The sequence below is a fragment of the Gallinula chloropus genome (genome assembly GCF_964237585.1).
Source record: "Gallinula chloropus genome assembly, chromosome: 21".
NCBI lineage: Eukaryota > Metazoa > Chordata > Aves > Gruiformes > Rallidae > Gallinula > Gallinula chloropus.
Window position 1 is genome coordinate 1,437,969 of NC_140106.1, and position 14,403 is coordinate 1,452,371.

Genomic DNA, 14,403 nt, shown 5'->3' on the forward strand with positions numbered 1-14,403 from the left:
TAAAAAATTCCTTGCTTCCATATATTGCTTTATTGATTTACTTGAGGCTTATAGGGTGGGATTACGAAGATTAGTCTTCCTGTCTGTCCTAGAAATACCAGTTAAATCACAAAACTTGGCATTGAAATTCAGCTAGTCAGTTTCTTCATACCTTTACCATAAAAATCTAGGCTATGAAATTCAAGTCTTGAGGTGACAGCAGTGTTGGGCATCCTATGTAATGCAGAAATCACCGTGAGACTGAGTGCTGAATAGAAACTGTGGAGGGGTTTATCTCAGCAGAGTAACTTGTCTGTGTCTTGCCGGGTTTTCTCTAGAACTGTGGTGGTGGTTGTGTTGGCTTTTTTTTTTTTTTAGTTTATTTTTAGGGTTTTTTATGCCTGAAAATAAACATTTAAATTTAAAGTCATGCAAAAACTAGATTCTCTCAATTTGCCTGTGTAGTTAGATTCTTAAAGGCTAGAAAATTAAAAAGTAAAGGTACCTTTTCATGTTTATTACAGATGTGTGTATCTGTATCTGTATAGCAGTGCTTACTGGTTTTGTCATACACACTAATTGATCTATTGTGCAGGAAGCAGGGAACTGTTATCACAATGCAGTTGCATACGTGTAATTATATGCTGAACAAGCATTGTTCCTATTGCTCTGGAAAGCAACAATGACAGTCAGACAAACAGAACTTGTTAGTTGTCAAGAACCCAGAAGTAACTTCCAGAAATGTTACTGCTTTGTGGCAGAGTAATTTATTTTGTTTGTTTCTTGCTTAATTGTGTTTGTGTTTATTGCCAGGATAACAAAAATTACTTAGGCCTTTCATTTATATTTACAGTGTTGTAATGATGCCTCTGGGGTAGATTATGCCCACCTTTCAAGGGGAAAAAAAGGTGGTGTAATAATATTCATTGAACCTGTTTTCTGTCACATGGAGATGTTCTTTTTGAAAAAGACAATAATATGTAAAAGTTGTAGTGAGTGTTCAAATAAGTTGAACATTATTTGCTGTGTTTTTTTCTAAAAATGTGTGTTGGACATTTCACAGTACATCTGAACTGTATTTCTGACAGTGTTAAGTAGCTCAGTAGAAATACATTCAGCTGTGCTGTACACATATTTGTAGATAATTTAGCTTCATGTCTGGTCATTTCATAGTAACATAAATCTCCAATGTTAGGATTATATTTCATCTACATGTAATAATATTTAACAAAACAGTCTTTGGCTTATGTAACTTTCATTTGATAAAATTAGGAATAAAAACACCTGTTTTGTTTGCAGCATTTTAAATCAGGCTTGAAAATCCATTTAAGTTAATAAAAGACAGTTATTTAAACATAAAGTGAGATTTATAAAACAACTTCTGTTGCTTATTGCAGTATTACTGATAGGGATGGAAAGGCTTTCCCTGTGATAGTATTGTGTGGGCAAGGGGGAGGGGGGACAAACAAAAATTTGACTGTGAAGCTGACCAGCTCTCTGAACAGTCAAGTTGAAACTCTGACACTGAACAGTGGTCTTTATCTTTCTAAAACTCTCCCCTGATAGGATTTAACCTAGTCACAATGCGAATTGGATTTTCCATAGCGTCCACAGGTTTAAAGGGGAAAAGTTCACTTGCACTGAATACTTCAGCTGTTGTCCCTAGTCTGTTACTATAGTTTCTGCCTTTTAATCCCCCCTTGGCCTCAATCCTTCAGCTACATATGCACATTAACTTAATTCCCTCGAGTTCCCTCCCTGGAATCCAAGAGTAGCAAGTGTAAACCTGTGCATATTTTAGGGATGAGTTTTTCTTTGTCTCCATTTTTTCAGCTTCTTTGGGCTAATATTGTCAGCTCACAAGTGAACACCCTAATTTGGATATCTCTGCTTGTAATTTAACCTTCAGCAAAATGATTGTACTCTTAATCTGTTCTTTCCCTTGTGACCATCAACAACATTTATACAGTGTTAATGGTTTCCTGTAGGAAAATTGGGGTAAACTTGTTTGGAGCTTCAGTTGCTTAATGCAGCTTTCATAAACTTCTCCACCTTGCACTGGCCTTCTGCTGTGCTCTCTGTCAGTGCTGGCAGATCTGTCCCTCAGGAGACACTGCAGTAGGGAAACCTCAGTTTGGTGCCTCTGTCCAGGAACAAGTCACACCTTTCTCACTCAGGGCAAGAAAATGAAATGCTTAGTTCTGTGTTTGAGTAAATGTAAAAGCTGATGGACCTGTGGAGAGCAGTCCATTGATGTGTTTGGCATGTTTGAGCGTGGAATTTAAGCTATTGCATCCTCCTCCTGCTACCAGACTCCCTGTTCCTCTGAGGGCTTGACTCTTGTGCCTTGAGAGCCAGCTCCTGTAAGGTTGTGTGTAATGTGGGATGGACAAAGTGAACTCACTCAAGCAAGGCCAGTTTTAAAAATACAATGGAAAGATTTAGAATGAAGCAGAAATCTGCCAGATTAACTGTGTGTAATTTATGTTCCTTAGGTGACAGGTATTTTTAAGGAGTTCTCTTATTATTGAGGGTATCATTGCTGAATTTTGGAGAATAACTTTCTTGGGTCTTCTTCACTAATTCATGTAACGTAAGCTTTTGGAAGGAAGCTTACAAGGGCAAGTAGTGATAGCACAAAGGGTAATGGTTTTAAACTAAAACAGAGTAGATTTAGATTAGATAGAAGTAAGAAATCCTTCCCTGTGAGCCTGAGCCTGGCGCAGGCTGCCCAGAGAAGCTGTGGCTGCCCCTGGATCCCTGGCAGGGTTCAAGGCCAGGCTGGATGGGGCTTTGGGCACCCTGGGTTACTGGAGGGTGTCCTTACACATAGCAGGGGATTAGAAATAAATGTGTTTTGAGGTCCCTACCAACCCAAACCAGTCTGATGCTGTGATTCTAAGAACAACTGAATTTCTATTGCCTTGGAAAGCATTAGAAATGAGAGGATATTAGTAACTTCTTCTCATTCAGTGACTGTACTGACTAGAGCAGCATTGTGTCTTTTGAACTCAGTCCCACCCGAGTCCCATTCAGTCTGTTGAGGTGAATTCAGCTTTCAAATTATTAAATGCAATCCAGGGATGTTTTTCTGTCCTCCGGTTTCCAGCAAGTCAAGCAATGCAGTTCACATCTTGAAAGCCAGTCCTGTTAGATACATCTCTTTTAACATCCTGGGGTGCTTGCCTGTGCAGCATGCCTCTGTTGGCCAGGTCTATAAGGTAATGAGGATTTAAGTGATCACTTGTGTTGACTATTTCAATTAGCTAGTGATCTGGGGGACAAAGGAAAAGGTTACAAAATGCTATGAAACTGAGTATTAAAATGACTTTGGACTTACTTTTCTTTCCAGGATAGTACAAAGTGTGTATCCCTAGTGATCTTAGGCTTTCACTCATTTGTCAGAGACTGAGAATACCATGTGTCTACAATAACTTACAAAATAAAAATGTATTTCACATTAAATGTATAATGTGTTCTGTCAGGCTTTTCAACAACTGTTCTAAATAAGGTAACATCTTCTGATTTCCTACATTGCCATCCACGCAACTTTGCACACATTTGCTTCTTAGAAGTTGTCCATGAACAATACAAAAATAAAAACTCCTGATAACAATGATTAGGATAAGGAGGTTTTTTTATCATTTTAAATTCTGTAATCACAGCTCTGTAAATTACTGTTCTTAATTGTCAGGTTTTAGTTTGAATCAGTAAGAGGTTCATGGAAATGAAGTGAATGATTTACCAGTACCCTGTGGGGGAGTGTGAAGCATTAGTTTCTTGCCAGTGAACAGTTAGAAATTTGCAGATGCTGTCTTCTAAAGAATTACTTGATAAATTTTCATTGTATGTGGCAAGTAGCCAGAAGTTAGGATATCCAAGTTGGGCTACTTTTATACTAAACACTGTTAAGTTCTGGTTAGCAGTTGGAGTCTTTCTAAAATACTCAGGGTTTCAAATTTCTTTTGTGGGCAAAACTGAACAATTGTTCTGGTTAAAGGTGTTTGGGATTCTTGGTACCACAGTAGGAGAGGACACAGAGTAGTCAGCCTGCCAATCCTCTGATTCGGATGCCTGTTTTCATTTTCTTGGCAGACCTGTTTGCAAACTTACTTTTAATTTCTAACCAGTGAAGTCTCAGTAAGTGTTGTTTGCTGGGTGCCTAGCAGAAAGTCAAGAACCTGGTTCAGTGGCAGAGGATTTATCTTACCGTTGTGTTCCTCTGTTCATGTCAGGACCAGTAACAAGTGTTTCTGTTCTCATGAACATCATCTTCAGATAGTGCTCCCACTTTCACAGGCATTTGTTTTCTGCAGACACTTCAGCTGGTTAGAGTGTCTTCTGCAAAAGATGAAAGGATACAAGCAGTGTTCATGAGATCTTCAAAAACAAATGAAAAGTAGTAACTGTAGGGTGTTAATGTTGTAGAGAACTAGAGAAGGAAGAGGATAACCTCTAAGGCAAGACCCCATCTAATCCTAGAATCATAGAATGGTCTGGGTTGGAAGGGACCCCAAGGATCATAGAGCTCCAACCCCCCTGCCACAGGCAGGGCCACCAACCTCCAGGCCTGGAGCTACACAAGGTTGTCCTTTCTTCTGCAAGCTACTTATGTTAATAATTCCTGTTCAAATACAGTCAACTTTGAAATGATATTTTGAAGGGGTTTTTTTGTAAATTCGTCTTAAGGATTTATTTTATTTGTTTTTCTCAATGTTCTTGAATCACAGGAGTTTCTCTCTTGGTGTTGAGAGAGTGCTATTCTACACTGTACATTTAAGATATTCTCAGAGAAAAGAGTAATTTCAATGTTAATTGTTCTGGTTGAATAAATAATTTAACTTTGAGTGCATCCTGAGATGAAGCCTGGCTTCAGTTCTGATCCCAGGGAAGGTAAACCATAGCTGGAAACCGGAATACTTTCACCTGAAAATGACAGAGGCCCTGTGTAGAGATTCTATACCAATCAGGTTTATTCTTCTGCAATAGGCACTGGGTTTCTTTTCTCCAGTAAGTATTTTAGATAAACTTTTGAAGTCAAATGCATATTTCTACATCTCATTTAGGTTTATTTTTCAGCTTTAAGTATTTTATAGTTAATAAATAGTATCAGGATTTTGTCAATGGTATGTAAATAAGGCTTTAGGAACGGGTTTGCAGTCTTGTTTTCTGGGATTTATTCAGTGCTATGTAGTTGCTTTTTGTTACCATTGGGAGCTCTTGGGCTGTGTAGTCGTTTTCACAAGCACTGTGAGGGATTTGTCCCAACAGAAACGAATAATATGATACCTGAGGTCCAGGCAGTGCTCTTAATTTTATAATCAACCCCACCAATAGCATGTTAGATAACTTCTTCTGAAAGGCAGCATGGAAAAAAAACTTAACTGGAAGTGTCTGGATTTCAGATTAATTTTTCTGCTAGGGAATTCCTCCCACCCCACCCCCTCACATCCCCCCCCCAGCCCCCTCCTTCTCTCACCCTGGGGCAGTTTCAGTTTGAAGCTACAAGTCATCACGTTCACCCCTGGACTGCTGCACAGGGCAGCTGCAGTTCTCTGGGAGCCTTCTCTGCTCTGCTCCAAAATCAGGTTTGGTGTTATTCTGTTGGTTTGTGCCACTGGTAGTCATCCAGCCTGCAAGTCTTCCCTGTCTCCAGGACACTTTGGTTTTTTAAGAGCAGGATGCTGTGAGAAGGAGCTACAGGAAGGCCTCCATGGCCTCAATTTACATTTTCTCCTTCTAAACAGCTCTTTAGGGGTGACTCTCAAAGCCCTCAGATGTTTCTAGCTGATCAAAAGCTTGAGAGCACCAGACTTGGAGGTGACTTTCAGGGCCACGCAGTTCAGGGCTATTAGTTCCTGCCTGTTGAGTGCAGGTCTAAATGGATACTAACTGCATAAAAATTCTTCAGCTGCAAGGAAAAAAGGGACAAAGTTACTATTTCATTCTAGTGACATCATAGCTTGTCTCATGAAAAAGATTCCTTACATCTCCAGAGCCTCCTTGAACAAAATATCACTGGATAACTTCCTAGAATGATGAACACTGGCATTGGAGAAGGTCAGTACTATGTGCAGGCACTGACTCAGGAGAGCAGATTAGAAAAAGCACCCTGTGAATGCTGCAAGTGTAGGATGTGGAAATCTGTGTCTTTCTCTCTAAGGGGTCACATGCAGGTTAAGCATGTTGTACTAGCTGGTTTGTATAAAGCTGGCTGGTGCTGCTGCATCTCATCTAACTTATCCCACCAAAATTAATCTTTGGAAACATTGCTTCCCTGTTGTTTTCTCTGAGTTTATAGACAAGAATCTTTACCACTTGAAACCTAGCAATGCAAAGAGATAATGCTTCCTCCCTTTTTTTTTCCTGTTACATAATAGATGTGTTGAACATTGTAAGAAGAAGAGCTTTTAATTTTATGAAATGTGGTTGGCTGTCCAAGAGACATGATAAAAAGTGGTTTCTAGCCAAATTGCATTTGCTGAGGAGTGATGAATCTCTTGCCAGCACTAAAGAGGCACTCTCCACATTGGATATCTGCACACTTGTCATGGGCAGAATGCAGTAATTTTTCTGAACGTAGACAGTAGAAATTCCATAGCAGAAATTGAAGTTTTCGTATTAACTGTCACTGCTTCCAGCAGCTGGTGTGCTGACAGATAGAGCAGAGGTGGTGGGGCTGGGTGGTATTGTTCCTGCTCGGATGGTTTGCTGTTGTGATTGCCTTACTCTCTTGTAAACTTCATTTTCCTGTACATGTTTGTGTTTTGTTGGTTTGTTGGTTTTTCTTTTGGGTGGAGGGGGGGTGTTCAGTTAAGAGAAGGAAGAAAATAAATATTATGCAGTGCATAACATGACTGCATCACTCAGGGATGACTCCTCCCTCTTCTCATATCCCACTGTATTGTCACCAGACATATTGTTAGGGTGAATGCAGTATGAAAATGTAATCAAATAGTTATTTTTGTGTACATATAAAAGTCAGAAAAATATCTGACCCCATTGGAGGCAGGGTGCCAGCAAAAGTGAGGCTTGGAGACTTCATTTAGGACCCTATGTAAAACAAATGAAAAAAGGCAGACAAACAAGATGATTTAAGGGGTGACAGCTTTAAGGCTCAGTATCTAGAACATTTCTCTTTGCATTTTTACCCTAAAAGTTCATTGGGATAGCACCCAGGTATTAACTGTAAATTAGCTGCTAACAGTGGTAAATCATCTTCATTCTATTGAACATCAGGAGAAAGTTTAATGTTTTGACGTATCAAAACATTTAAGAGGCAAGCTGCATTGAAATGTCAATTGAAAGCGACTGAATCCCACTGTAGTGGGATTGATAGTGGCTGTTTTAAACCTGAAGAAATGTTTAAGCAATAGGTGTTTTGTATCAAAAACTTCATTAGGTCAGGAATAACACACAGCTGGAGCAATGCCTTGCTGCATATTAACTGTTAGTTTGATAAATGCAGACGTCCACATTAAAATATTTATTCTTACTTTTTTTGGATAAAATTATTGACGAGATACATTTGAAAAACAAGTGTGATTCTTCCTTCTAGTGTCAAGGGCACAGGCAGAAAGAACAATTTTATCCATTTTCAAAGGAAGATATTTCAGAGGTTTTATATCATTGAGAAACATACTGTTTTGTTTTTTTTTTTAAATCTGTAGATGAGCCTGAGTTGGATTTGAATGTTTCAAGATGCTGAAAAGAAATCTTCTTTTGCAGCTGTTGTTAAGAACAAGAGAACGATAATACTAATTTCTGTTTGTATCTTGAGCATTTAGTGAGGAAGTTCTGAAAATTATTTTCCTGAATGCAGATAAGATGCAAAATGGCTCAATGATTTTGAGGGCTCTATGGATCTGATGCAATCCAAGAGAAAAATAGAAATGAGAACTCTGAGTGTAATCATGCTAAGTTCAGAAAAGACAGCCTGTTAGATGTTCTCTCTGTAATGAAAAGCCAAATAAAAATTACATTGTAATAATGCTAGGGTTGTAAATGAAGTTGAAGTTGCCCATTATGGAGCCAGAGACTGTTTGGACATGAAAAGTATTTGCTGTTCTGGTAAATTTATTTGTAGTTAATAGTGATAAGCATAGTAATGTTGGAGTATACCTACTACACGTGCAATCTTAAGTGCATACTCAGTGAAGTGCTGTTTGCTTGTTGGATGGTAATGCCCTGCCCATCTCCAACCAAGATCAGTTCGTCACAAGATTCACATGTCATGGAGTTACACATGACACCATACAAAATTTCCAGGGCAGGAACCAGAGAACCTACAGAAATCATAATTTTAATGTGTCCAGCCTATTTGTAGCCAGTTACTCTTGGCAATCAGAGATCCCCATAAAATGATGAGTATCTTGTTAGTGCTTCTGTAGGCAACAGAAGCGATTACATTAGAGAGATGCAGCAAAAGATTGAGAAAAAAAGGCTGTCTTGGGATTCTCTTTAAAGGTTTTGATTGGCTTGAAATACTGTTGTGGCCAGCTGTTATATTTGAAAATGTGGTATGTTAAGCCCAAGAGTCAGCTTTCCTTAAATCAATGAGGTTTGTGTGTAACTATACTGTTGGCTGATGAGAGCGAACAAATCCGTTCTTGCAGCTGCACTCCGTGGGTTGCTCATGATAACCTATCTCAGAAGTGGTGTTGTAATGTGGGTAATGTCATTGAAAAGCAGATGTGGGAAAAGGAAATTCTTTCTGCCAGTTAGAAAGCGTATTAATTGAATAGGTTAGGAAAGCTGCAGAAGAGAAGAACAGGGTGGATTACCAGTCGGTTTCTGAGGTGAAAACTGTTTCATGATTGGAGATAGAATCTGACTTGAAATGGTGCTAAAAGACCTGTATGAAACGTGAAGGAATTTGTGTGTCTGAGTTTGCATGTGGATGTGTACAGAGCGTAAGAGAAGCTCACCTGCTTGGAGACCATTAAGTTCAGGGACATTTGTGGACAAGGATGAGGAGAGAAATGTTTCTCTTAAACATGTTTAAACATGATAGTGAGATTGTGTACCTGTGTAAGTAGGGGAAATCATTGTTCTATTGTTACAGCCTGAAGAAACTGGCTTCTGTATCTGTTTGGATGCTTAAATACCCGGTCACCTTGAGTGTCCACTTTATCACTACATGGAGATTCTAATATCTGACACTTTCAGGTCTTGTAGGCATTTATAAAACATGCAAATGACATGGTCACACTAAACCAAAGAAGTAAAATTTGTTTTCACTGCTACATTTGCTGTTACCGTTCTAGTGAGCTGAATGGTATGAATTCCCAGGGTCCTTTTTAGGAGAACAGGCTGCCTGCTACTGTTTGTGAAGGTAGAAGAATTGCATGATAAGAAATACCCCCTTGTCTACCTCATCTTTTTCCTCTAATTCCTAGAGTTGACATGTTATGCTGAGATTCCTGTCTACAGATTTACCTTGGGACTTAGATTACTGATGGCCCAGAAAAATTCTCTGCTGTTCCTACAGTCTGACATTCCCCAGAGGCCCAGAGGGTCAGTATAGTCTTGGAGAATGCAGGCAAGCCTTTATTAATGGTACATGAATATTTTATTAATGGTACATGGATAGATCTTTCACTCTTTTAGAGTAACTTCACATCTGCAGCATGTACTCTTGCAGCTTTTTTTCCTAAGCAGTAGCTTGTTCTGGAAGGTGAATGTTCTGCCTTAGTTTTACTGCTCTGCTTGGATCAGCAACATGACATTTATAATAAAATGGTTTCATTATAAGAAGGTTTGTTTTTTTTTTTTTTTCCCAACATTATCTGGCATTTATTTGAAGTTAATAAATTGATCTGTTTTGAATCTCAATGCAGAATGGGTGCAGCAGACAACATTCACAAAGGTCGAAGTACTTTTATGGAAGAACTGACAGATACTGCTGAGATAATAAGAAAAGCAACTTCAAGATCACTAGTAATTTTGGATGAATTGGGAAGAGGAACTAGCACACATGATGGAATTGCTATTGCTTATGCTACACTGGAACATTTCATTAGAGTTGTAAGTGTTTGATCTGACATGTGGTTGTGAATGCTTTTTCAGCCTGTACCATGTTAGGCTGAACTGGACATGATGCCTGTTTCCTTGTAGAAATGTAGCATGTCTAGACTCAGAGCAAAGGGGCATGGATAGAGGATACCAGTGTTGTGTTTTATAACTGTTTTAAGCCAAACCTTCTTACATGCCTTACCTCATTGTTGTAGGTGGAGTCACTGACACTGTTTGTCACTCACTCTCCTTCGGTTTGTGAGCTAGAGAAGATGTATCCAGACAAAGTTGGTAATTACCACATGGCTTTCTTGGTGAATGAGGAGGAAAGTGCTGAACAAAAAGGTACAGTATAAATCCATCTGAGGTTTTCACACAACAGGTGTAGGCAGAAACTGTAGAAGTGTAATTTAAACCTCAACATGAAAGTTACATGTTCAAATTCACTAGAATATCAGCCTATACAGAGATTTTGGAGGGCTTGAAAACTGTACAACCATTTCTCTTTCACATTTAATACAAGAATCAGTAACCTGGGTCAGATAAAAGAGTCACACAGCTTGGTAACTCACAGTAGATGAATACAAAGGATTAGGGAGGAGGGATTAGGGATCAAATGTGTGTTAACTCTTTCCCTAGAAGATCTCACTGTCTGCAAACATTTGCTCTTTTGGGGGCTTCAAGAGCTAGATGGTTTTCTGATTTTTATTGTTTTCAACAAGGTTGTCTAGTTTCTCTGTGTGTGCATGTGTACTTTTGGCATCTTCATCCTATTGTGTAAGCAGTTTTCACTGCATTGTGTGAAGAACAACTTCCTCTTGTTTGTTTTGAAACTCTTTTGAAACAACATGTAGCTTCACCTGGTGGTCCCAGTTCTTTGAATTGGAAGAGGCAGAGGAATAATCTTTGTTCTTCCTGTCTGTGCCATGCCTAATTTTGTAGATTGCTGATCATAATTGCATCCAGTTCTGCTCTTGCCAGGCAGAAGAGTTGCAGCATTTATGCTTGTCACTGTTGCTCTGAATTAGTATTTTCAGTCAAGTTTGTCAGCTCTCTAATTAGCCCTTTTCCTTGTTTGACAAGTCCCTTGAGCCTCTCTAACTGCAGTGATGATCACCCTTCATGGTGAGAACTGACTGTTACTGTAAGTTTCCTATCTTTTAACCAATTAGATACAAATGCAAAGGCATTCCTTTTAGATTATGGCTGCTTAGTTTTCAGAGGAGCACTTGATGCAGGGCTCTTGTCAAATACCTTTCGAAAATTCACACAGGGTTTATCCACTACATGTGTCTTACTCACATGGCATCCAAACTGAGAACAGATTTGTGATGTAGGAATTCCCTCCATACCTTTGCTTTTTTTTCTTTTTCTTGATGTATCAGGTTTAATCAGGTGCTTGACAATTCTGCTTGTATTCTGGTTTTCCTGCTTTGCCTGAATTCTTCTTAGGAATATTTAAGAATTGATATGAGCATCAGCATGTCCTTTGCTCACAAAGTTCATTAACTGGAGTGTTGATCTTTGATCCCATGATACAACTGAGATGTTACCAACATTCAGTACTTACTAGTCCTTAACAGCTGTGTCCACAAAGCCCTATCATTTATGTTTCACTTGGTCTTATTTCATGTTTATGTCCTGCTTCAGCATTTCTACCTTAAATGTTATTTTACCTGAACCTTCAGGTTATATGTAGTCTTTACAGTTTTGCTACAGAGAGACACAATAGCCTGTGAGCAAAAATGCATCTGTGTTTCTTACTCTGTAACTTTAGCTTCTGTTGTCTTAACATTTTCATTGTTTCATTTAAGGTGAGTTTTATGGCATGTTTTTTCCCAATCTTTGACTTAGATAACTCAATTCACCTTGAGTCATTATCAGTTATGGAAATGTCCATTGTTCCAAAATCTTGCCATCTTAAAACAGAAAAGTGAATGGTAGTGAATGATGTTGTAGAGTTTCTGGTCTTTACACAAGGCCTGGCTTGTGCAGAGTTGCAACAAGGATGTCTTAAGAGGAAAAGGAAGGAGTCATAGGACCTATAATGATGTCTTTTACATTTGTACCTTTTCATCCTGTAGAAAACCCCCTAGCAGAGGATCCACCATCCCAACTTGTATTTTTTTCTAAGCGTTTTTTATGGCTTTCAGCCTCCTGGTAGGCAGGAAGCTTTTTAATGTGGTGTGGTTATGGACTTCTTGACTGATAGGTTACTGACACTGTCATTGCTTAGCAGACATGAGATGGAGTGTCCCAGTTGCAACATAATTCATCAGTTGGACGTACAGTTTTTGACACACAGAGATAAGTCTGCTAAAAAGACACCAGGTAAACATCTATTTAAGAGTTTTTTCATTCTCACAATGGGTAGGTAAAACAGAAGAAATCATACCTGAAGCATGAATGGCAATGAGACCTCAGTCTTTGTCATTTCAGTCTTTGGTCTGCTGTGTTTTATTAACATAATAGTTTCTCATTTTGGTTTTATTTTTTAGGATTTGAACACGAAGAGGATCCTGAATTTATCACTTTCCTTTATCAAATCACTAAAGGAGTCTCTGCAAGGAGTTATGGGCTAAATGTTGCCAAACTGGCAGATCTTCCTGAAGAAATCTTGAAGAAGGCAGCTCACAAATCAAAGGGGTTGGAGAGGATAGTGAATATGAAAAGGTCAGAGCAATTGTGATTTCCCCTCTCCTCAATGAATATTCAGCTATGAATTTAAGAGCATTTCACACAGTATGCATTAAAAAATGTACAGTAAGAACTACTTCAGCTACCCTCCTCTACTTTTCAGGGAAGACAGTGAAACAAACCTCAATGCAAAATGTCTAGTGGCATTGGATTTGGTTTCTAATATGTTTAGAAAACAAGAGAAAAATTACGTTGATAAATAATTTGGCAAATATTTTTAAATAAAATAATGTCTTTTAAATTTATCACATTTCAATTTCTATAAAAATCCCTCTGTGTTGCAAAAATGTAGCTGAGTCTTGACTATGCTATACTGCTGTGCAACTGGTAAATGACTGCCATAAAGAGACTTTTTTGGTTGGTTTGTTCTAGTATTAATGCATTTAAAAATCACTGGTTTTGTAGATCACCCTCTAACATGCACCATGAATTACGAACAGTGTGTGGCTGGATAGGAGAGATGGTGCAACTAGTAGTTCTCAAAGCAGCAGCACAAAACACACATTGACTGGTTTTCCTCTTCATTCTTATGCATACCTGCTTCTTTTTCAGCTTCAGCTTCTGATATTGGCATGGTCTGAAGACTGACATACCCTAAATAATGTTGGAGTACCATAAGATGAGATGAAAAAGGCAATTCAGACTATGCAACTGACATCCCCTGTGCTCTGTCAAATGCAGAGTAAAGCTGGGAAACATGTTGAAAAACAGAAATGATGTTTTTTAAATTTTGAGTGTGATATCCAATTGATTTTCCTTTATAAACATAACCACTTGCTATGAAAGTGGACAGTGATGTCCAGACACTGAAAACTTGGTAAATACTTTGTTGTGTTTAAAAAAAAAAAAAAGTGGAAAGAAATTAAATAAAATATAGTCTTTATTTTAGTCTTTTTTATAGTCTTGATGAAACGAGGTTTTGTAATCTTGGAGACAGCTGAACCTTTCTAATTTTTTTCAGTTTATATTTTTTTTTCTGAATAATGCATGTCAGATGGAGATGAAGTAGTGATATCACATGGGATTGAATTAGCCTTTCCAATAGAGAGAACTTCATGCAGAAAAGCTTGTAATTTTTTTTACCTGTGAAAAACAATTGCTAACCTGCACCAAAGATTTTTTCCTGATAGTTCAGATGACAAAGCATAATTAAAAAAAATATATAGTTTGTCTGCTTCAAATAGCAGCATCTATTTAATACAAGCATCTGCTTCTGCTGTGTGTGGTGTATTGATGTAAATCAGAAGAGCTGAAGAAGGAAGCAGTTTTTGAAGGTGTTGTTGCCCAAGTGTTTTTAGCTTTGCCACATGTTGTGAAGCACAATGAGTGTAATACTCCATTATTAATGCACACAGCTGTGGTGCATTGGAACTCAGGACTTGTGACCACAGTCTTCAAAGAGAATAAAGAAGCCATTACTGAATTCCCATATGTGCTAAATGTGCCTTTAGTGAGACTCTCTTTACCCTCAGGGGAGCATTCAAACTGTGCCTCTGACAAGGAAAAAAATACCCACTACACCTGTATGAAGTCTGAAAAGAATTGAGAAATACAATTAAGGATGGAGAAATGGACATGTTATTACTGGCCCCTTCATACTATCAAGAGCAAAGCAATTACAGCAGGCTTTTCTCTTAATGCCTGCGATCGTCTTAGAAATAACTTCTGAATTTAGCCCTGCTCAGTTCAAGAACAGAGTTTATCTTGCTATCC

General features: G+C 38.4%; 2 protein-coding genes across 2 annotated transcripts in view; one reads left to right on the forward strand and one right to left on the reverse strand.

Moving 5' to 3' along the window:
- The window catches only part of LOC311199735 (tubulin polyglutamylase ttll6-like), a gene marked incomplete at both ends in the record, with an annotated part of 274,802 nt that overhangs the window by 129,623 nt on the left and 130,776 nt on the right, over positions 1-14,403 (reverse strand).
- LOC311199706 (DNA mismatch repair protein Msh3-like) overlaps positions 1-14,403 on the forward strand; it is a gene marked incomplete at both ends in the record, with an annotated part of 108,224 nt that overhangs the window by 50,896 nt on the left and 42,925 nt on the right. Inside the window, 3 exons of the mRNA XM_084273844.1 lie at positions 9,819-10,005; positions 10,209-10,338; positions 12,492-12,666. Coding sequence (XP_084129970.1) covers positions 9,819-10,005; positions 10,209-10,338; positions 12,492-12,666 — 492 coding nt within the window. The remainder of the gene's footprint in view (positions 1-9,818; positions 10,006-10,208; positions 10,339-12,491; positions 12,667-14,403) is intronic.